This window comes from Pleurodeles waltl, chromosome 4_1, assembly GCF_031143425.1.
Source record: "Pleurodeles waltl isolate 20211129_DDA chromosome 4_1, aPleWal1.hap1.20221129, whole genome shotgun sequence".
Classification (NCBI taxonomy): domain Eukaryota; kingdom Metazoa; phylum Chordata; class Amphibia; order Caudata; family Salamandridae; genus Pleurodeles; species Pleurodeles waltl.
This window is the reverse complement of record NC_090442.1, coordinates 651,553,192-651,577,341: the sequence shown is the minus strand read 5'-3', so window position 1 is coordinate 651,577,341 and position 24,150 is coordinate 651,553,192. Positions and strand designations below refer to the sequence as shown.

General features: G+C 45.5%; 1 protein-coding gene across 4 annotated transcripts in view; it reads right to left on the bottom strand.

The window, feature by feature from the left end:
- NR2C1 (nuclear receptor subfamily 2 group C member 1) overlaps positions 1-24,150 on the bottom strand; it is a 338,385-nt gene that overhangs the window by 273,525 nt on the left and 40,710 nt on the right. For all 4 annotated transcript variants that reach the window (XM_069229104.1, XM_069229106.1, XM_069229105.1 and 1 more), the window contains one exon: positions 3,732-3,842. In XM_069229104.1, the coding sequence (XP_069085205.1) occupies positions 3,732-3,842 (111 nt within the window). The remainder of the gene's footprint in view (positions 1-3,731; positions 3,843-24,150) is intronic.

Genomic DNA, 24,150 nt, shown 5'->3' with positions numbered 1-24,150 from the left:
ACTTAACACAGGCTAAAATAATCAATTACTGTAAGGAAATGCCTCCTTGGCATGGTTACCCCCTGACTTTTTGCCTTTGCTGATGCTATGTTTTGATTTGAAAGTGTGCTGAGCCTTGCTAACCAGGCCCCAGCACCAGTGTTCTTTCCCTAACCTGTACTTTTGTTCACACAATTGGCACACCCTGGCATCCAGGTAAGTCACTTGTAACTGGTACCCCTGGTACCAAGGGCTCTGATGCCAGGGAAGGTCTCTAAGGGCTGCAGCATATCTTATGCTCACCCCCTTTGTTACAGCACCCCAGGGCACTCCAGCAAGTGGAGTTGCCCGCCCCCTCCGGCCACGGCCCCACTTTTGGCGGCAAGGCCGGAGGAGATAATGAGAAAAACAAGGAGGAGTCACTGGCCAGTCAGGACAGCCCCTAAGGTGTCCTGAGCTGAGGTGACTCTAACTTTTAGAAATCCTCCATCTTGCAGATGGAGGATTCCCCCAATAGGGATAGGAATGTGCCCCCCTCCCCTCAGGGAGGAGGCACAAAGAGGGTGTAGCCACCCTCAGGGCTAGTAGCCATTGGCTACTAACCCCTCCAGACCTAAACACACCCCTAAATCGAGTATTTTGGGGCTCCCAGAATCCAGCAAGATAGATTCCTGCAACCTAAGACGAAGAAGGACTGCTGAGCTGAAAAACCTGCAGAGAAGACGAAGACCCCAACTGCTTTGGCCACAGCTCTACCGGCCTGTCTCCCCATTTCTAAAGACACTGCTCCAGCGACGCATTCCACAGGGTCCAGCGACCTCTGAAGCCTCAGAGGACTGCCCTGCATCTAGAAGGACCTAGAAGGACCAAGAACTCCCGAGGACAGCGGCTCTGCTCCACAAAGAAGCAACTTTGAAACAACACACGTTTCCCGCCGGAAGCGTGAGACTTTGCACTCTGCACCCGACACCCCCGGCTCGACTTGTGGAGAACAAACACTACAGGGAGGACTCCCCGGCGACTGCGAGCCTGTGAGTAGCCAGAGTTGACCCCCCTGAGCCCCCACAGCGACACCTGCAGAGGGAATCCCGAGGCTCCCCCTGACCGCGACTGCCTGCTTCAAAGGACCGACGCCTGGTAAGGACACTGCACCCGCAGCCCCCAGGACCTGAAGGATCCGAACCCCAGTGCAGGAGCGACCCCCAGGTGGCCCTCTCCCTTTCCCAGGTGGTGGCTACCCAGAGGAGCCCCCCCCCCTTGCCTGCATCGCTGAAGAGACCCCTTGGTCTCCCATTGGATTACATTGCAAACCCAACGCCTGTTTGCACACTGCACCCGGCCGCCCCCGTGCCGCTGAGGGTGTACTTTTTGTGCTGACTTGTGTCCCCCCCCGGCACCCTACAAAACCCCCCTGGTCTGCCCTCCGAAGACACGGGTACTTACCTGCTGGCAGACTGGAACCGGGGCACCCCCTTCTCCATTGAAGCCTATGCGTTTTGGGCACCACTTTGACCTCTGCACCTGACCGGCCCTGAGCTGCTGGTGTGGTAACTTTGGGGTTGCCCTGAACCCCCAACGGTGGGCTACCTTGGACCCAACTTTGAACCCTGTAGGTGGTTTACTTACCTACAAAACTAACAAACACTTACCTCCCCCAGGAACTGTCGAAAATTGCACTGTGTCTAGTTTTAAAATAGCTATATGCCATTTGTGTGAAAACTGTATATGCTATTTTGCTAACTCAAAGTTCCTAAAGTTCCTAAGTGAAATACCTTTCATTTAAAGTATTGTTTGTGAATCTTGAACATGTGGTTCTTAAAATAAACGAAGAAAATATATTTTTCTATACAAAAACCTATTGGCCTGGAATTGTCTTTGAGTGTGTGTTCCTCATTTATTGCCTGTGTGTGTACAACAAATGCTTAACACTACCCTCTGATAAGCCTACTGCTCGACCACACTACCACAAAATAGAGCATTAGAATTATCTCTTTTTGCCACTACCTTACCTCTAAGGGGAACCCTTGGACTCTGTGCATGCTATTTCTTACTTTGAAATAGTACATACAGAGCCAACTTCCTACAATTACTCTTTTGTCTAGTTTCATAACTGTACAGAACTGCAGGGCAACAGGGAGGATCTACAACATCAGCACACTAAGGTAGGGCCAGTCAATGGTGAGACAGCTTGGTGGTATGGACATGCAAACTGAACAGGATCCTTTCAACCATGGATCTCATCAGCTACAAGTGAAGCACTAATCAAAAACTACCTGTGTTTCCGGATATACAGCAATTTATATACAATTGTGTTTTAATTCATTAAACATTAATTTATGAAGTCACATTTGTGAAGAAGTATAGTCCTGGATCAAAGAGCGAATATTCCTCTTTATTTGTTTCAAATAAGTTTAATTTCATGGTAGGATGATTGACAACGTTAAGGTTAGTCCCTCCGCTTCAGTGCATTTAGGGGCGTGCACTTCATTAGGAGGCTTAGGTTGAGTAAGACAAAGCCTATGTTCACAGCTGGAGCAAGTCTTGTGAGTCATAAGAACCTGTCTTGTAGGACTACATGTTAGAGAATGTTCTGTAGCAATTACCACAGACGGCTGCAAGGAGTGATTTACCTTCCAGCACTCCGTGTTTCGTTCAGAGGGCAAAATCTCTTGTACAAAACATTGCAGGGGTAGAAAGGGTGACAGCGAAAGGAAAACACATCAGAGCAACAACAAAGCCAACCAATGGTAAGCAATGACTAAGCTCTTTACACGTTTTTGTACAGTCCACGAGAGGCTTTCACTTACAAACAGCTAAAATTGGCTTGAAGGACACAAACTAAAAAGAGAATCTTAGGCTGATTCAGCACTGGTCCACCATGGGCTCAATGAGGCCCCAGTTACCAAGGGCAGCACAAGTTTCTTCCTTTTACTCCCTGGTACTGCTTTCTGAAATTAGAGGCTGGACAACTAGTGGTGGGAGGACTAATGTAAGCAAACACACAACTTCAAGTGCATCCTTCTTGCCCAACCACCCTCTGCTAACCAAAAATTGTACTGTACATGTTTTAGTTTTTTTTTATTTGGCCCTTTGTCTAAAACAAGTCTTTGGAGGTGGGGCAGACTTGCTTAGTGTATATTTGGCCACTCAGGTGTCAAAATTTAGGAGTCATCACGGCTTCATACAAAAAAAGGGATTCGGGCGAGGGTTAACTGAAAATGGCATTTAACAAGAGTTCAGGTTCTGCATCAAAAGATCTTTTCTATTTAATTTCATACTCTCACTACTTTTCACAAATTTCAGAAACAAACAAATGGATTACAAACAAGCTCTAAACAGCATTAGATTGCTAAAATATTCACATCTTTTGAATACAGCTACAGTGTAGATTTGTTCTAAACGTGAAGAAATTAAGAAATCTCGATCTGGCTTAATTGGTCTAGGGATTAAATGGGATTTGGTTTATTTGCATTTTTGCTCTGAAAAGGCACGTGGCATTCCCAGACCAGATGCAGGTGGGTTCCAGGTGTTTTTTTTTTCTCCAAAAAGAAAGCCGTTCATTCTACAAAACTATAAGGGCAGAGGAACAAATGGTGTTTTTCCAATTGAATTTAAACTGATCAAAACAACATGGGTATTAAGTGGCAAGTAACTACAAGGATGAAACACCACCTCACTCATGGGTGCTAGTTGAACGGTTTACATTAAGAGTAAAACATATAGGAAGAAATCTTTTCAAAGCATAAGCTTACCTGAATCCGAGATGGTAAGTTAAGGCTTGAATCTGATGGAAGAATCTGTATTCTTTGTGTGGAACCATCCATTAGGGCTGTGTGTGTAACTGCTCCCTGGGAACGCGAAATCTATCGGAGAGCAATAGACAGCATTTATTTTTATTATTCAGTACTACATTTTTAGGTAAATGGTATAGATTTGGCACAGCTCCAAAGAGCAGTAAAGTGAATTTTGGTTAACCTTGTTATTGCGGTATCAAAGTATTGAACAAGAGAAGCTGTACAGAGCAGAATGAGTGCACGGTGACAGAGCTGGCTTCAATGAAAATAGATGACACAGTGGAATCTGAACACATATACGCTACCATCACACCACATGCATCAGGAACCAACACATTAACCTGATTTCTGGCTTTAAACATTTCACATCTGTGGCATTTACTAGTTAAAAAAAAAAAAAGGTTCTAAGGTTTGGTTTCAGAATTCCTAGTATATATAGTGCTCATACAGGCAAGACTCCCCGCATACATACGACAAATGTTTCCTGGGTTTAATGTGAGACTGCCCAGTGAAAATAACGTACACTCCAGTGTGTGTGGATATATCAAGCACGTTTTTATTCCGTGATATTTAAAGGCTCATAAGTGTACTTTTTGATTTGTGTCGACTGGTATGTTTTCGTATTTGAACTGTGGATTTCTATGGTAATGCAAAGCCAATTTGCGCACTTTTCAGTTTCCTTTGAACTAATTTTACCCTATACGCTTGGCAATTAAGAAATATGAATTTATAAGATGTATTTAACCTTTGCTACTACCTTTTCTATTATCTGAAAAGTTTATATGCAGGTACACTTAAGAGTTTATAAGCCTTTACATATGGCCACTAACTTCCACCTGCCACGGGGGGACATTCTCGTCCTTTGTCGATGTTTACACGTTTTGTTTTAGTGATATATGTTTGTTGTTTCTACAGCCACTCACCCGTGAACAAGGCACCAGGAGCACTGAACGCGTTCAGTATTCTGTCATCCATTTGCTGTTAAATTAAGATTATTTGATCAAGAAATAAAAAACTGCTTGATATATACACACACCGCTGGAGTGCACGTTATTTTCACTGGGTAGTCATGTTGGACCCAAAAAACTAAATATATATGGTTCACTAGGGCCTTGCTGCGCCTTAGTCCCACGAAAAGTGGTGAAAATAAGGGCAAGGGTTCCAGCATATGACGAAGGTTTCTTGGGTCCAATGTGACTCTGCCCAATGAAAATAACATGCAATATAGAGACATAGTGGTTTATGAATGTCACTAGAATCCCGACATGGCAATATAGGACCAAATCATACACTGTACTTATTATGTATTTTTCATATATTTATGTTTATTTTGGGGCATTAAGTTTAAAAAGCAATGGTTTGATCCACAATGTTTATGCTCATTTTACCGTTCTTGGAAAAAACAACATGTTAATACAACAATGGGCAATGGTGACCAACAGGATTTTGGAGATTGTGACTGCAGCCTTTACCACATAAAAATGGAATTACTGAATTTGCCACAGTGTGCAAATTGCACTACAAATTTTGCTTCCATCTGGAATGGATCAAAATAATACTGACAGAGGATGGGCAGCATAGTTTGCATTTTTTGCTGAATCACTCTGATAAGATTGCAGCATAATTTGGTCTTCTGTACTGCATAACCACGGTATCTCTAACAATGATAAACTCTGCAAAGTGGCCTGAGGATTGTGACTGGGGACTTATTATGCTACAGAAATCTGTAATTTACAGGCAATTATTTCCCATGTCTCACAGCTCCTTCATTAAATGTGTTTTGATACCAGAGCATTTTGTGCAATAAAAGCATCAAAGCTTTTTGTGTGAAAAATAGATTTTAATATGGTATGATTCAGTCATCCTACTTTATCCACTGCAAAATAACTTGCAAGGGTAGGGTCACTTATGTAAATCTGTGAAATGTCTCGCTCCTAGATATGTTTTACCATTATTTTTTAATGCCCTTAATTGTTGCATAATGTGTTTAAGTGGGAAAGTAGTGCTGGCTACACAGCATCTACCAGTAGGGCATTCTAAAACAGACTGCATATTCAAAATTACATGTGATATTCTCCTTATCCATGTCGCATAGTTGGATGTATATTCTTATATGCTTTGCATCTAGAACAAATTAAAAAAGTAATCTTTTGTTTTTAGCTATATACGATCTTTAGTGATTGACAGTGGCTGTCAACTTTTATATCCTTCAATTATCTAGTTTTTTTTTTAATTATTATTAGTTTTGTTTAACATCCATTCACAAGTGCAGCAGACAAATTGAAAAATAACACAAATAGCTAGTACCAACAATATAAAAACCATTTAAAAATGTCTTGAAAAGCTGTAGCAGTAATATCCCTATTAGAAGCCCTAAAACCCAGAAGAGAAAAAAAAAAAAAAAAAAAAAAAAAAAAGGAGGAAAAGGGAAAATATATAATACCGATAAAATACAGTATAAACCGAGGCCAGGAAACAGCTTGAAAACAAAAACATCTAAAAAAGATAGGGCTTCGACATTTTTGAGAAAAATACCCTTAGCCTCGCTACCCAGAGCTAATTTGTAGCTAGATGGAGTTTCAGCAGGACTTATTCCATCAGGACTTCCCGTTATTAATATTCCCATATGTTGTAGCATACAGGCCCAATAGTAAAACGTGAAGTTAGGTACTGAACCCTACTGTAGGAAGTTGGCTCTGTATGTGCTATTTCAAAGTAAGGAATAGCATGCACAGAGTCCAAGGGTTCCCCTTAGAGGTAAAATAGTGGTAAAAAGAGATAATACTAATGCTCTATTTTGTGGTAGGGTGGTCGAGCAGTAGGCTTATCCAAGGAGTAGTGTTAAGCATTTGTTGTACATACACATAGACAATAAATGAGGTACACACACTCAGAGACAAATCCAGCCAATAGGTTTTGTTATAGAAAAATATCTTTTCTTAGTTTATTTTAAGAACCACAGGTTCAAATTTTACATGTAATATCTCATTTGAAAGGTATTGCAGGTAAGTACTCTAGGAACTTTGAATCATTACTTTAGCATGTATACTTTTTACATAAAACACAATAAGCTGTTTTAAAAGTGGACACTTAGTGCAATTTTCACAGTTCCTGGGGGAGGAAGTTATTGTTAGTTTTCACAGGTAAGTAAGTCACTTACAGTTTTCAGTTTTTGGTCCAAGGTAGCCCACCGTTGGGGGTTCAGAGCAACCCCAAAGTTATCACACCAGCAGCTCAGGGCCGGTCAGGTGCAAAGGTCAAAGAGGTGCCCAAAACACATAGGCTTCAATGGAGAGAAGGGGGTGCCCCGGTTCCAGTCTGCCAGCAGGTAAGTACCCGCGTCTTCGGAGGGCAGACCAGGGGGGTTTTGTAGGGCACCGGGGGGGACACAAGTCAGCACAGAAAGTACACCCTCAGCAGCGCGGGGGCGGCCGGGTGCAGTGTGCAAACACGCGTCGGGTTTTCAATGGAAGTCAATGAGAGATCAAGGGATCTCTTCAGCGTCGCAGGCAGGCAAGGGGGGGGCTCCTCGGGGTAGCCACCACCTGGGCAAGGGAGAGGGCCTCCTGGGGGTCACTCCTGCACAGAAGTTCCGTTTCTTTAGGGGCTGGGGGCTGCGGGTGCAGGGTCTTTTCCAGCCGTCGGGAAATGGAGTTCAGACAGTCGCGGTCAGGGGGAGCCTGGGGATTCCCTCTGCAGGCGTCGCTGTGGGGGCCCGGGGGGACAACTTTGGTTACTCACAGTCGTAGAGTCGCCGGAGGGTCCTCCTTGAGTTGGTTGTTCTCCACCAGTCGAGTCGGGGTCGCCGGGTGCAGTGTTGCAAGTCTCACGCTTCTTGCGGGGAGTTGCAGGGGTCTTTAAATCTGCTCCTTGTAACAAAGTTGCAGTTCTTTTGGAGCAGTGCCGCTGTCCTCGGGAGTTTCTTGTCTTTTTCGAAGCAGGACAGTCCTCGGAGGATTCAGAGGTCGCTGGTCCCTTGGAAAGCGTCGCTGGAGCAGGGTTCTTTGGAAGGCAGGAGACAGGCCGGTAAGTCTGGGGCCAAGGCAGTTGGTGTCTTCTGGTCTTCCTCTGCAGGGGTCTTTCAGCTCAGCAGTCCTTCTTCTTGTAGTTGCAGGAATCTAATTTCTAGGTTCAGGGAGAGCCCTTAAATACTAAATTTAAGGGCGTGTTTAGGTCTGGGGGGTTAGTAGCCAATGGCTACTAGCCCTGAGGGTGAGTACACCCTCTTTGTGCCTCCTCCCAAGGGGAGGGGGTCACATCCCTAATCCTATTGGGGGAATCCTCCATCTGCAAGATGGAGGATTTCTAAAAGTTAGAGTCACTTCAGCTCAGGACACCTTAGGGGCTGTCCTGACTGGCCAGTGACTCCTCCTTGTTGCTTTCTTTGTTCCCTCCAGCCTTGCCGCCAAAAGTGGGGGCCGTGGCCGGAGGGGGCGGGCAACTCCACTAAGCTGGAGTGCCCTGCTGTGCTGTGACAAAGGGGTGAGCCTTTGAGGCTCACCGCCAGGTGTTACAGCTCCTGCCTGTGGGAGGTGTTAGCATCTCCACCCAGTGCAGGCTTTGTTACTGGCCTCAGAGTGACAAAGGCACTCTCCCCATGGGGCCAGCAACATGTCTCTAGTGTGGCAGGCTGCTGGAACCAGTCAGCCTACACAGATAGTCGGTTAGGTTTCAGGGGGCACCTCTAAGGTGCCCTCTGTGGTGTATTTTACAATAAAATGTACACTGGCATCAGTGTGCATTTATTGTGCGGAGAAGTTTGATACCAAACTTCCCAGTTTTCAGTGTAGCCATTATGGTGCTGTGGAGTTCGTGTAAAACAGACTCCCAGACCATATACTCTTATGGCTACCCTGCACTTACAATGTCTAAGGTTTTGCTTAGACACTGTAGGGGCACAGTGCTCATGCACTGGTACCCTCACCTATGGTATAGTGCACCCTGCCTTAGGGCTGTAAGGCCTGCTAGAAGGGTGTCTTACCTATACTGCATAGGCAGTGAGAGGCTGGCATGGCACCCTGAGGGGAGTGCCATGTCGACTTACTCATTTTGTTCTCACTAGCACACACAAGCTGGTAAGCAGTGTGTCTGTGCTGAGTGAGGGGTCTCCAGGGTGGCATAATACATGCTGCAGCCCTTAGAGACCTTCCCTGGCATCAGGGCCCTTGGTACCAGAGGTACCAGTTATAAGGGACTTATCTGGATGCCAGGGTGTGCCAATTGTGGAATTAAAAGTACAGGTTAGGGAAAGAACACTGGTGCTGGGGCCTGGTTAGCAGGCCTCAGCACACTTTCAATTCAAAACATAGCATCAGCAAAGGCAAAAAGTCAGGGGGTAACCATGCCAAGGAGGCATTTCCTTACACACCCCCCCCCCCCCCCCCAAACGAAAGAGGATGAGACTAACCTTTCCCAAGAGAGTCTTCATTTTCTAAGTGGAAGAACCTGGAAAGGCCATCTGCATTGGCATGGGCAGTCCCAGGTCTGTGTTCCACTACAAAGTCCATTCCCTGTAGGGAGATGGACCACCTCAACAGTTTTGGATTTTCACCTTTCATTTGCATCAGCCATCTGAGAGGTCTGTGGTCAGTCTGAACTAGGAAGTGAGTACCAAAGAGGTATGGTCTCAGCTTCTTCAGGGACCAAACCACAGCAAAGGCCTCCCTCTCAATGGCACTCCAACGCTGCTCCCTGGGGAGTAACCTCCTGCTAATGAAAGCAACAGGCTGGTCAAGGCCATCATCATTTGTTTGGGACAAAACTGCCCCTATCCCATGTTCAGAGGCATCTGTTTGCACAATGAATTGCTTGGAGTAATCTGGAGCTTTTAGAACTGGTGCTGTGCACATAGCTTGTTTCAGGGTGTCAAAGGCCTGTTGGCATTCTACAGTCCAGTTTACTTTCTTGGGCATTTTCTTGGAGGTGAGTTCTGTGAGGGCTGTCACAATGGATCCATATCCCTTCACAAACCTCCTATAGTACCCAGTCAAGCCAAGGAATGCCCTGGCTTGAGTCTGGGTTTTTGGAGCTACCCAGTCCAGAATAGTCTGGATCTTGGGTTGGAGTGGCTGAACTTGGCCTCCACCTACAAGGTGTCCCAAGTAAACCACAGTTCCCTGCCCTATCTGGCATTTGGATGCCTTGATAGAGAGGCCTGCAGATTGCAGGGCCTTCAAAACCTTCTTCAGGTGGACCAGGTGATCCTGCCAGGTGGAGCTGAAGACAGCAATATCATCAAGATAAGCTGCACTAAAGGATTCCAGCCCAGCAAGGACTTGATTCACCAACCTTTGGAAGGTGGCAGGGGCATTCTTTAAACCAAAGGGCATCACAGTGAACTGATAATGCCCATCAAGTGTGGAGAATGCTGTCTTTTCTTTTGCTCCAGGGGCCATTCTGATTTGCCAGTACCCTGCTGTTAAGTCAAAGGTACTTAAGAATTTGGCAGCCCCTAATTTGTCTATGAGCTCATCAGCTCTAGGAATGGGATGGGCATCTGTCTTGGTGACAGAGTTGAGACCTCTGTAGTCCACACAAAACCTCATCTCTCTCTTTCCATCTTTGGTGTGAGGTTTGGGGACTAAGACCACTGGGCTAGCCCAGGGGCTGTCAGAGTGCTCTATTACTCCCAATTCCAGCATCTTGTGGACTTCCACCTTGATGCTTTCCTTAACTTGATCAGACTGTCTAAATATTTTGTTTTTGACAGGCATGCTGTCTCCTGTGTCCACATCATGGGTACACAGGTGTGTCTGACCAGGGGTTAGGGAAAAGAGTTCAGCAAACTGTTGTAGGACCTTCCTACAGTCAGCTTGCTGTTGGCTAGAGAGGGTGTCTGAGTAGATCACCCCATCCACTGAGCCATCTTTAGGGTCTGATGAGAGGAGATCAGGGAGAGGCTCACTCTCAGCTTCCTGGTCCTCATCTGTTACCATTAACATATTTACATCAGCCCTGTCATGGAAGAGCTTAAGGCGGTTCACATGGATCACCCTCTTGGGGCTCCTGCTTGTGCCCAGGTCCACCAGGTAGGTGACCTGACTCTTCCTCTCTAGTACTGGGTAAGGGCCACTCCATTTGTCCTGAAGTGCCCTGGGGGCCACAGGCTCCAGAACCCAGACTTTCTGCCCTGGTTGGAATTCAACCAGTGCAGCCTTTTGGTCATACCACAACTTCTGGAGTTGTTGGCTGGCCTCAAGGTTTTTACTTGCCTTTTCCATGTACTCTGCCATCCTTGAGCGAAGGCCAAGTACATAGTCCACTATGTCTTGTTTAGGCTCATGAAGAGGTCTCTCCCAGCCTTCTTTAACAAGAGCAAGTGGTCCCCTTACAGGGTGGCCAAACAGAAGTTCAAAGGGTGAGAATCCTACTCCCTTCTGAGGCACCTCTCTGTAAGCAAAAAGCAGACATGGCAGGAGGACATCCCATCTCCTTTTGAGTTTTTCTGGGAGCCCCATGATCATGCCCTTTAATGTCTTGTTGAATCTCTCAACAAGGCCATTAGTTTGTGGATGATATGGTGTAGTGAATTTATAAGTCACTCCACACTCATTCCACATGTGTTTTAGGTAAGCTGACATGAAGTTGGTACCTCTGTCAGAAACCACCTCCTTAGGGAAACCCACTCTGGTAAAGATACCAATGAGGGCCTTGGCTACTGCAGGGGCAGTAGTCGACCAAAGGGGAATAGCTTCAGGATACCTAGTAGCATGATCCACTACTACTAGGATGTACATATTTCCTGAGGCTGTGGGAGGTTCTAGTGGACCAACTATGTCCACACCCACTCTTTCAAAGGGGACCCCCACCACTGGAAGTGGAATGAGGGGGGCCTTTGGATGCCCACCTGTCTTACCACTGGCTTGACAGGTGGGGCAGGAGAGGCAAAACTCCTTAACCTTCTGGGACATATTGGGCCAGTAGAAGTGGTTGACTAACCTCTCCCACGTCTTGGTTTGTCCCAAATGCCCAGCAAGGGGAATATCATGGGCTAAGGTCAGAATAAACTCTCTGAAACCCTGAGGCACTACCACTCTCCTAGTGGCACCAGGTTTGGGATCTCTTGCCTCAGTGTACAGGAGTCCATCTTCCCAATAGACCCTATGTGTTCCATTTTTCTTGCCTTTGGACTCTTCAGCAGCTTGCTGCCTAAGGCCTTCAAGAGAGGGACAGGTTTCTTGTCCCTTACACAACTCTTCCCTTGAGGGTCCCCCTGGGCCCAAGAGCTCAACCTGATAAGGTTCCAGCTCCATAGGCTCAGTTCCCTCAGAGGGCAGAACTTCTTCCTGAGAAGAGAGGTTCTCTTTTTGGTGTTGTGTTGCAGCTGGTTTCCCAGCTGACTTTCCTTTTCTCTTGGTAGGCTGGGCCATTTTTCCAGACTCCAGCTCTACTTTTTCACCCTGTGCCTTGCACTGTGCCCTAGTCTTGACACACACCAGTTCAGGGATACCCAGCATGGCTGCATGGGTTTTCAGTTCTACCTCAAACCATGCTGAGGACTCCAGGTCGTTTCCAAGCAAACAGTCTACTGGGATATTTGAGGAGACCACCACCTGTTTCAGGCCATTGACCCCTCCCCACTCTAAAGTTACCATTGCCATGGGATGTACTTTAGTCTGATTGTCAGCATTGGTGACTGGATAGGTTTGTCCAGTCAGGTATTGGCCAGGGGAAACCAGTTTCTCTGTCACCATGGTGACACTGGCACCTGTATCCCTCAGGCCCTCTACACTTGTCCCATTAATTAAGAGCTGCTGCCTGTATTTTTGCATGTTAGGGGGCCAGGCAGCCAGTGTGGCTAAATCCACCCCACCCTCAGAGACTAATGTAGCTTCAGTGTGACACCTGATTTGCTCTGGGCACACTGTTGATCCCACTTGGAGACTGGCCATTCCAGTTTTAGCTGGATGGGAGTTAGAAGTGGTATCTTTCTTGGGACAGGCCTTGTCTCCAGTTTGGTGTCCAGACTGACTACAGTTACGACACCAGGCCTTTTTGGGATCAATGTTTTTACCCTTGTACCCAGAATTGTTTTGTGAAGAGGCTCTGGGCCCACCCTCCTGTGCAGGTTTTTGGGGGCCTGTAGAAGACTCTTTACTATTTTTGTTTTTGGCTGTCTCACCACCTTTCCCCTGGGGAGGTTTTGTGACCCCTTTCTTTTGGTCACCCCCTGTGGAAGTTTTGGACACCCTAGTCTTGACCCAATAGTCCGCCTTCTTTCCCAATTCTTGGGGAGAAATTGGTCCTAGGTCCACCAGATGCTGATGCAGTTTATCATTGAAACAATTACTTAATAGGTGTTCTTTCACAAATAAATTGTACAGCCCATCATAATCATTTACACCATTGCCTTGAATCCAACCATCTAGTGTTTTTACTGAGTAGTCTACAAAGTCAACCCAGGTCTGGCTCGAGGATTTTTTAGCCCCCCTGAATCTAATCCTATACTCCTCAGTGGAGAATCCAAAGCCCTCAATCAGGGTACCCTTCATGAGGTCATAAGATTCTGCATCTTTTTTAGAGTGTGTGAGGAGTCTATCCCTACACTTTCCTGTGAACATTTCCCAAAGGAGAGCACCCCAGTGAGATTTGTTCACTTTTCTGGTTTCACAAGCCCTCTCAAAAGCTGTGAACCATTTGGTGATGTCATCACCATCTTCATATTTAGTTACAATCCCTTTGGGGATTTTCAACATGTCAGGAGAATCTCTGACCCTAGTTATGTTGCTGCCACCATTGATGGGTCCTAGGCCCATCTCTTGTCTTTCCCTTTCTATGGCTAGGATCTGTCTTTCCAAAGCCAATCTTTTGGCCATCCTGGCTAACTGGATGTCCTCTTCACTGGAGTTATCCTCAGTGATTTCAGAGAGGCTGGACCCTCCTGTGAGGGAGCCAGCATCTCTGACTATTATTTTTGGAGTCAGGGCTTGAGAGGCCCTGTTCTCCCTGGATAGGACTGGTGGAGGGGATTCTTCCTCCAGTTCACTATCATCCTCCTCTGTGTTATCCACAGAGGGGTTGGCTCTATCATACTCTGCCAACAGCTCCTGGAGCTGTACTTTGGTAGGTCTGGAGCCCATTGTTATTTTTCTTATGTTACAGAGTGACCTTAGCTCTTTCATCTGGAGATGGAGGTAAGGTGTGGTGTCGAGTTCCACCACATTCATATCTGTACTAGACATTATTTTTCTAAAAGTTGGAATGCTTTTTAAGAATCTAAAACTGGTTCTAGAATCTAATTCAAACTTTTAAACTCTAAAAGGAATGCTAACAGGGACTAACACAAGGCCCTAGCAGGACTTTAAAGAATTTAGAACAATTTCAAATTGCCAAAAATCAAGTTCTAATGACAATTTTTGGAATTTGTCGTGTGATCAGGTATTGGCTGAGTAGTCCAGCAAATGCAAAGTCTTGTACCCCACCGCTGATCCACCAATGTAGGAAGTTGGCTCTGTATGTGCTATTTCAAACTAAGGAATAGCATGCACAGAGTCCAAGGGTTCCCCTTAGAGGTAAAATAGTGGTAAAAAGAGATAATACTAATGCTCTATTTTGTGGTAGGGTGGTCGAGCAGTAGGCTTATCCAAGGAGTAGTGTTAAGCATTTGTTGTACATACACATAGACAATAAATGAGGTACACACACTCAGAGACAAATCCAGCCAATAGGTTTTGTTATAGAAAAATATCTTTTCTTAGTTTATTTTAAGAACCACAGGTTCAAATTTTACATGTAATATCTCATTTGAAAGGTATTGCAGGTAAGTACTCTAGGAACTTTGAATCATTACTTTAGCATGTATACTTTTTACATAAAACACAATAAGCCGTTTTAAAAGTGGACACAGTGCAATTTTCACAGTTCCTGGGGGAGGTAAGTTATTGTTAGTTTTCACAGGTAAGTAAGTCACTTACAGTTTTCAGTTTTTGGTCCAAGGTAGCCCACCGTTGGGGGTTCAGAGCAACCCCAAAGTTATCACACCAGCAGCTCAGGGCCAGTCAGGTGCAAAGGTCAAAGAGGTGCCCAAAACACATAGGCTTCAATGGAGAGAAGGGGGTGCCCCGGTTCCAGTCTGCCAGCAGGTAAGTACCCACGTCTTCGGAGGGCAGACCAGGGGGGTTTTGTAGGGCACCGGGGGGGGGGACACAAGTCAGCACAGAAAGTACACCCTCAGCAGCGCGGGGGCGGCCGGGTGCAGTGTGCAAACACGCGTCGGGTTTTCAATGGAAGTCAATGAGAGATCAAGGGATCTCTTCAGCGTCGCAGGCAGGCAAGGGGGGGGCTCCTCGGGGTAGCCACCACCTGGGCAAGGGAGAGGGCCTCCTGGGGGTCACTCCTGCACAGAAGTTCCGTTTCTTTAGGGGCTGGGGGCTGCGGGTGCAGGGTCTTTTCCAGCCGTCGGGAAATGGAGTTCAGACAGTCGCGGTCAGGGGGAGCCTGGGGATTCCCTCTGCAGGCGTCGCTGTGGGGGCTCAGGGGGGACAACTTTGGTTACTCACAGTCATAGAGTCGCCGGAGGGTCCTCCCTGAGTTGGTTGTTCTCCACCAGTCGAGTCGGGGTCGCCGGGTGCAGTGTTGCAAGTCTCACGCTTCTTGCAGGGAGTTGCAGGGGTCTTTAAATCTGCTCCTTGTAACAAAGTTGCAGTTCTTTTGGAGCAGTGCCGCTGTCCTCGGGAGTTTCTTGTCTTTTTCGAAGCAGGACAGTCCTCGAGGATTCAGAGGTCGCTGGTCCCTTGGAAAGCGTCGCTGGAGCAGGGTTCTTTGGAAGGCAGGAGACAGGCCGGTAAGTCTGGGGCCCAAGGCAGTTGGTGTCTTCTGGTCTTCCTCTGCAGGGGTCTTTCAGCTCAGCAGTCCTTCTTCTTGTAGTTGCAGGAATCTAATTTCTAGGTTCAGGGAGAGCCCTTAAATACTAAATTTAAGGGCGTGTTTAGGTCTGGGGGGTTAGTAGCCAATGGCTACTAGCCCTGAGGGTGAGTACACCCTCTTTGTGCCTCCTCCCAAGGGGAGCGGGTCACATCCCTAATCCTATTGGGGGAATCCTCCATCTGCAAGATGGAGGATTTCTAAAAGTTAGAGTCACTTCAGCTCAGGACACCTTAGGGGCTGTCCTGACTGGCCAGTGACTCCTCCTTGTTGCTTTCTTTGTTCCCTCCAGCCTTGCCGCCAAAAGTGGGGGCCGTGGCCGGAGGGGGCGGGCAACTCCACTAAGCTGGAGTGCCCTGCTGTGCTGTGACAAAGGGGTGAGCCTTTGAGGCTCACCGCCAGGTGTTACAGCTCCTGCCTGGGGGAGGTGTTAGCATCTCCACCCAGTGCAGGCTTTGTTACTGGCCTCAGAGTGACAAAGGCGCTCTCCCCATGGGGCCAGCAACATGTCTCTAGTGTGGCAGGCTGCTGGAACCAGTCAGACTACACAGATAGTCGGTTAGGTTTCAGGGGGCACCTCTAAGGTGCCCTCTGTGGTGTATTTTACAATAAAATGTACACTGGCATCAGTGTGCATTTATTGTGCGGAGAAGTTTGATACCAAACTTCCCAGTTTTCAGTGTAGCCATTATGGTGCTGTGGAGTTCGTGTAAAACAGACTCCCAGACCATATACTCTTATGGCTACCCTGCACTTACAATGTCTAAGGTTTTGCTTAGACACTGTAGGGGCACAGTGCTCATGCACTGGTACCCTCACCTATGGTATAGTGCACCCTGCCTTAGGGCTGTAAGGCCTGCTAGAGGGGTGTCTTACCTATACTGCATAGGCAGTGAGAGGCTGGCATGGCACCCTGAGGGGAGTGCCATGTCGACTTACTCATTTTGTTCTCACTAGCACACAAGCTGGTAAGCAGTGTGTCTGTGCTGAGTGAGGGGTCTCCAGGGTGGCATAATACATGCTGCAGCCCTTAGAGACCTTCCCTGGCATCAGGGCCCTTGGTACCAGAGGTACCAGTTATAAGGGACTTATCTGGATGCCAGGGTGTGCCAATTGTGGAATCAAAAGTACAGGTTAGGGAAAGAACACTGGTGCTGGGGCCTGGTTAGCAGGCCTCAGCACACTTTCAATTCAAAACATAGCATCAGCAAAGGCAAAAAGTCAGGGGGTAACCATGCCAAGGAGGCATTTCCTTACACCTACCCACCTAGCTGGGAAATAAAATAAAATTAGCTGCTAGGCCTCCTGTAATTCCACAAGAAAACTAAGACATGCATCTTCCAGTGTGATCACCCATTCCTTATTAATCTCATAAGGAACAGCCCCAAAAATATAGAGCACTTTTGGTAAAATATTTTTTTTTTTTTTTTTTTTTTTGCACACTGCTTCTCCCCAAAATCAAGAGACGCAGATGACTGATCCTAGCCAACTCCTGCTTGATATCTCCAAACAAGGGTGCTATGTTTAGTTCTACAAAATTATTTGTGGTTGAGGTGGTCTTGATTCCCCAAATATAGTGCATCTCAGACTACCTGATGATCACTGCATACGGTTTCCCTGGTGCATAATACCGGTGTCTTATCTTCATTAAACCTATAGACCGAATAAACCCCAAATCGCTTAGCCACCTCTTCGTTTGCAGGGAGGGCAGTTAAGGGATCGGCTAAACTACCGCCACATAGTCCGCATAAGCCAGTACTTTATATTCCACTTGATTTGTCACAAATGGTTTGATATGGGAACCATTCTCCAGAAGGGCCATAAAAGGATCAATATATAGTGAGAATAACAGAGGCAAGCATGGACAACCTTGCCTAGTGCCTCTTGAAATTTTAATAGTGTCCGTCTCTACTCCCATTGTTCATAGCCCGGCCTTGGGTGCATTATAGAGTACTATAATCACTCTAATAAAATTCCTCTCAAAGCCCTTCCACTCCAAAACAGACAATAGAACCCCACATGAAACCAGGTCGAAGGCCTTCTTAGCATCGTGTAAGACCAGGCCCACTGACGCTCTGGACGCCTCGGCAACATTGAACAAAGTGATCAACCAACGACCGTGATCAAGTGCCCCGCGGCCCGGGATAAAGCCACGAGACAGCCCTGAGACAACCTTCACCAGCCGATCTGCCAAACTTTGACACAGATTTTCCATCACAATTAATCAGGATACATTGGAGACTTTCCCTTCTTCTTGAAAACCACTATGATGGTCATCTGCCATGACGGTGGAGTTACCCCCTTTTGTGCCAGCTGAAAAACCTGAACTTCGGGGTAGGTAATCTGGGCCTGTAGCTTTGTCAGTGGCTAGGTAATTCAGAGCTTCCAAATCTTCTCCATAGAGACAGAGGCGTCCAAAATGGCACTTTCATTTTCAGGTGAACTGAACCTCTCCAGGCCACCGAGTAGGCCCTCACATCCTTCTCCGGAGGGTTTTAGACCTTCAGTATAAAGGGTTCCATACAAATCACTGAAAACCCCCACAATATCAAATGGAGTTTCACATAGCCTACCTTTCGCGTCTATATTAGCCAATATCCACCCTTTCAACCTCCTTTTGCCTGATCCGTGTTGCTAACAGCCTCGCAGTACTCATAGCATTCCGACCTATATTGAAAGAATTTAGCAGCGACCTGTTTGCTAAAGTACTGGTTAGCTTTGGATTTTAAAATGGCTATCTTTTGATTGAAGTATTCAGACCTTGGGTCAAGAGCTAAACTAGATTCTCCTCTGCTGAAGAGACTTACTTAAATAGCTCCAGAATCTCACTTTGCTTTTGCTGAAATAGGCCAAAGCTAAGTACTTCACCCCTGATCCCAGCCTTCAGAGCATCCCATACCAAACAGTCCAGAGCCGAGAACAGAGTATCTAGCAGAAGTGTTTTTTTTTTTTTTTTTTTTTTTTTTAAATCAAAAGACCAAGATCTCCAAGATTTAAGAGTACCAGATATCGGGATTTCAAGATTCAGTGGGCTGTGATTGGAAAGAACCCTTGGTAATTTTTCTATAAAAGCCTGACTAGCCAAAGTCATAGCCCAAATCTGGAGCCTTCTACCTACTACACACATTTAAAAGCCTGTAATCTTTTATAAGCCGCAGGAGTGCTCTATAAACTGCGGGCGCAGCAGTGGTCTATACAATGCGGGCTTCTAACTCGTATATCCCGAGGATGGTTGGCCACCCATCACATCGAGGTGGATGTTAAAGTCTCCACACAAATTAAGAGGGAGAGGCCATGATGTCACTTCTGTATTGAGAAAGTTAAAAATATCTGCATCATCCACATTAGAGGCATAAACCAAACACAAAGTAAACCGACAGACGTTAAAGCCACATTCTGGAATACCCATCTGCTGAGCTTATCCGACATAATGGCCAACCGAATATCTTGGGTTGGTTGTGAGGATAGCCACATTTCAGGATATCAAACTCTGGTGTGAACACATTAAAAGAGACAAACCAAGTTCCATAAACAATACCTGCTTATCCCACGGAATACGAGCCTCTTGTATAGAACTTACATACCGTCACCCAAGGGGCGCATAGCCCTTGTGAGTCAAGATGGTGGCATATATAAAACCCCCCTTTTGCCACTCCTTTATACCGACAATCGTGCTGGCTCAACTGCTGTGTTGGTTTGTGTCCTGGGTGCCTTTCAGGCAGAAACGCCAGTATATTGCTGTAATGGCTCCAAAGAGCACGAAAGCTCCTAACCCCAGGGTGGCACTGTATCAACAAGTGGTGCAGCTATGGGCCCACAGCGAACAGAAGCGGACCAGGCGAAAATGACTCTTGGCAGGCAAACCTCAGAGGCAAGCTCTGGTGACCCCACCAGCTCTCAGGCAACTACAGGCTTTATCCCAGGCTCTATCCTGGGCTTCTTTAAGCAAACCAAAGGAGAAGTGAGTTTATCTAGTGATTTGAGCAGCCTGGGTAGTCTAGATGGGAGACAGGGGATAGTTTGCCTTGTCCGGGACAGTGAGAAAGAAAGAGGTTTCACTGCAATAATATATTAAAGTAGGGGCTAAGTCAGCCATCAAAGGGAGTGAACTTCTTTGGGACTATTCTGTAACGTTGAGCCTGGAGGAAAATACCCTGGAGGAGACAATCCAGCTCAAGACCCTCTGGACCCAGTATCTCTGGAAGCAATTTATTCAAGTATTAAAGCGCTTATTGAAAATTGCTACGTTCTTGGAAGGGATAGGAAAACTGGAAGCTAGGATTGTAACTTGGCATCAGCTCATAAAGTAGTGTCAGGCTCCCATAGGGCTCAGATGTCTGATACCCAGTGGAAACATGAAGACTTTGAAAATAGACTTATGTGGAATAACTTCAGAGTGCTGAGTATCCCTGAAGGGTCAGAGGGAGAGGACAAATATATAGTAAGGCTCTTTAAGGGAGCTTTTCCCGAACTTTCTGATTAGAACTGGGAAGTAGAGATTTAGGGAGCCAAACAATTTCCTTTTAAGCCAAGTACTTATGGGTCACAGGAGGGTGACAAACCAATGGATGTATTGTTTTTTTTGGGTAATTTTCTCCTATCGGGCAGTTTCTAATGTGGCCTGGATCAGAAACGGCTTTTAAGGGCTGCTGAAAGAGGGTGCCTCAGACAACTGATTCAACCCTTTCAAAACAATGGTGCACAGGCCTATTTAACGAACTTGGCAAAGCTTAAGGTTGTAGTGCAAGTTAGGGCCCATTATTTTATAACAGAAAACAAGGTCAGGCAATTTCTTGATACCCTGGGCCGTGGCTAAGTTAAGGAGACCATTCAAGCCTGGCTCTGTTTCCCCCTAGTGCTACCCTTTTGTCTTTCTTCGAAGGCTGTTAAATTAGTGTAGGTTTATAGAATAAGGTGTTTTGCTGCATATGTGTTGCAGGACTCATGTAACAACATGCAGATGGCTTGGTAGGCTCGGGTGAACATTGTGGCATTCACTCTGGGTGATTTATGAGGGGGTGGCTAAGGCTGCATCGTTTTTTGTTTTTTTTTGTTTGTTTGTTTAGGTGGTGGGAGCAGTACTGACGGGTTGATGTGGTTTTGCTATTCTGTAGGTTAAGAGGGGGAGGCATCTTCATCAATGGACCTGCTTAGTCCAACTGCCTTCGGCGATTGGTAGGGGAGCGGAACGGTGGGGGATGGCTAGGTGCTGGAGAGGAGTGGGGTGGGATCAGGTGGAAGCGAGTTTATTGAATTTTGAAACAGCAGGCATAATCAGTCGTAAGACAAGGATAGAGACATCCTTTTTTTGAACAACAGATGGAAAGAAGCACAAAGTCTATGCGTTGGTGGGTGGTTTGGAAAAGGGGCAGTCAATAAGGCAACCTGATCGAGAATAAATTACAAATCTGTACAATTAATATTTGTGGTCTTAATGACGGGGCTAAACAGAGAAGGGTGGCTCTAGGCCTGAAGGCTATGAGACCTGATTGTGTATACAAGAGACTTGTACTCCTTGGGTCAGTTATCTAGTTCTGTTGCATGTAACTTGCAAAAATCTATTTTCCAATTATACTATCACCCCTGAAGATACTTCAGTGTTTTCTCAAACCTTCTTCATTTCTTGTTAATTGCTGGGGGTGGGAGGTGGAGAATAGTAATTCCTTCTATGTTATGCTTTCCAGTTTCTTCTTTCCCCGATTTCACATTCTCCTAGGCTAACTCCTTATTAAGAATCTACTCATCAGGTCATTATTTTCTTGTCTTGACTGTAAGGAATATTCCACTTTTGATAAACGATAGACTATTTTCTCATGCAGAACTTTAGCAGACCTGTACAGCAATGAAAAGCGACAGAAATCCAAGACTGCAAGTGGAAGTGTGTACTGACGAAAAGAATGTAGTTTAAATATAAACAGCTGGTTTGCACAAACCCCTACCAAAATGGCAACAATAAGACAACACAATATGAGAAATTGGTGGGAACAATGGAATCGGTGTTTAGAACATAACACACTATCTAGCTGGTCTGTTCCATTAAAAAGTGGGATATATAAAAAAAAAAAAAAACATGGGCCTTTAGAACAGGACAGAGACCATCTCAAATAATAAATCTGCCCTACAGAGGAAGTACTCTCAAACCATAATGAAGATGGGGTGGGGGTGTGTGTAAGGATAGGTGGGTGTGCATGTATCTATATATCATATTGGTATATTATGGTACAGCGGATTTGTGTTGGCAGCAAAGTAGAATCATAGGGTCCCTGATCCATATACCGTGGGAATGATGAAACTACTTTCATATCGTAAAAAATAAATACATTTAGATCTTCACAGTAGACCCTATGGTGGTAATACCGGTACTGACACTAGAGCAGTGGACAAGGCTAGTTCAAGCATAATGGTGCTTAATGTTCCAATTGAATACAGCAGCACTGTCGGTAATAGCCAGCCACTAGTTAATTAGCACATCGAGGTCAGGGAGAACATAGCAATGGGTAAAATCTCACATCACTTCACTAAAAACTATGAATGGTGTATATATGAGCACGAGTGTCAAAGCAATTTTAAGAAAAATTGCACAAACTTTTTAGCCATGTCAATTTTCAAGCACACAGCCCTTATGTTATCTTGAGAAAACAAGAATAATTTTGCCAAATTTGAATATTTCACAAAAATCATGAGATATGGAAATAGGTGAATTTTATCAAGCAAGGTCATGGAAAGCAGCATTATTAATCCCAGGCCCTAGGCAAGGCAAGCGGCTTAAGGCTCTAATGGACCTCCTGTTTTTGTCCTGATGTTTGTAAACATTCCCTGGTGTCAAATAAAAAATAAAAAAAATAAAAAAAACAGCTCAGGTGAGAAGGGTTTAGTATAACCCTCCTCACATGACGTTTTGCCAGGCATTAGAGGCAGGGGACAGGAGGACACGCACACATAGGCTGCAGAGGTAGGATGACACAAAGCTAGCAAAAACAGGGCTCTACTGAATGCTGTCATTGAGGATTACAAACTGGTGGATATGTTAAGGCCTATACGTCCAATGGTCAGAGAATATTCCTATATATTAAATATTCACAGCTGCAAATTGAGGATTTAGTACTTTCTTGTAATCAAACCATTGTTTCCTGAGATCTGTAGATACAAAGTTCTTTAAAGGGATCTTTTGAACCATGCTTCAATAATACCAACTTTACAACGAGGCCTCCCTCTTGCAATAAACAAGCAATGGTGTACACACAGAATGATTATGAGAATTTGAACAACAGAACAAGGGTTCAGTGTTATTGCAACTGATATAGGCATCTGCAATGGTGACCTGTAAGGGGACATCCAATCTGGGATGCAGACAGATTCAAGAGCAAAACAAGTGAAACATTCAGAACTGGAATACTCGTTCAGAGCCACAATTCAAAATATGTTCTACACTGCAAACTTCTAGAGAAAACTAAACCTGGCATTCAACTCCCTTTATAGCTCAACAGCAGTATATTCAATTTCTCACCTTTGTTACTGCCACTATGAACAAAGAGAGAAAGGCAGTAATATGCTTCCATCCCAGATCAGGCAAAGCAAGGCAGCCACAGCGATCCCTGCTGCCTATGATGATGTGGGTCGACTACATACATTTCCTAAAGCCATCACAAATGGGCCTGCCTCATTCCACAAAGATCAAAAGAGTTCACACACAAGGAATACCACAAACGAAGGATGTTTCCTTAACCTACGAATGCCTTTCTTATTGCCTGAAACATATAGTCTCTCGAATGGAGAAAAACCAAAAGAGGAAGAAGTCACCGTTGTTTTTACTTCCCCTATAATAAATACACTGGAGAATGTGGCTTTCCTAGTGGAGGAAAGCCTGACTGGTAGTCTTACTCTATGAAACGTACAAAGAAGTCAACAACAAGGTCTAACAAAGCTCTGATATCAGTTCTACTCAACCTAAAGAAAGATCCATTTATTACCCAATCTCTGATCAATAAAGACATTATCACTGTGATACTTTTGGCTAACAGACTTAGGTGAGTGATGCCATTGATGTCGCTGGATGCAAGTGGGGTCAATCTCTAGATGCAAGTCACAAAACCATCTAATAAAACTGACGCACTTGCTATGGACTGCATGAGACTCACATGAAGAGACTTGCTTTATTCATGGAAGTGGAGAAGGATTTGATTGGACTGAATGAGGTTATCTGTTTGGAACTCTTGCTATGCTTGCTATGTGCTCACAATATTCTACTCACTCTCACAGAGCTACAATCTTCTCTACAATTGCTGATCTCCACAGCTAGCAACTTTTCATTCTCAGGATTGAAGAAACTGAGTGAACAGTGAAGCCCTACCCATTGATGGCTTTCCTTTTCAAACAAGAGAAACTTAAATATCTGGTGATTCTAATAAGTCTGAAACTGATGGCGTGAAACAACCTGATTCCCCTCATTCAAACAAGTGTGAATGACTGTGCCTGTCAGTCGAAACCACAATTCGTATGTTAAAATGGTGGCTGC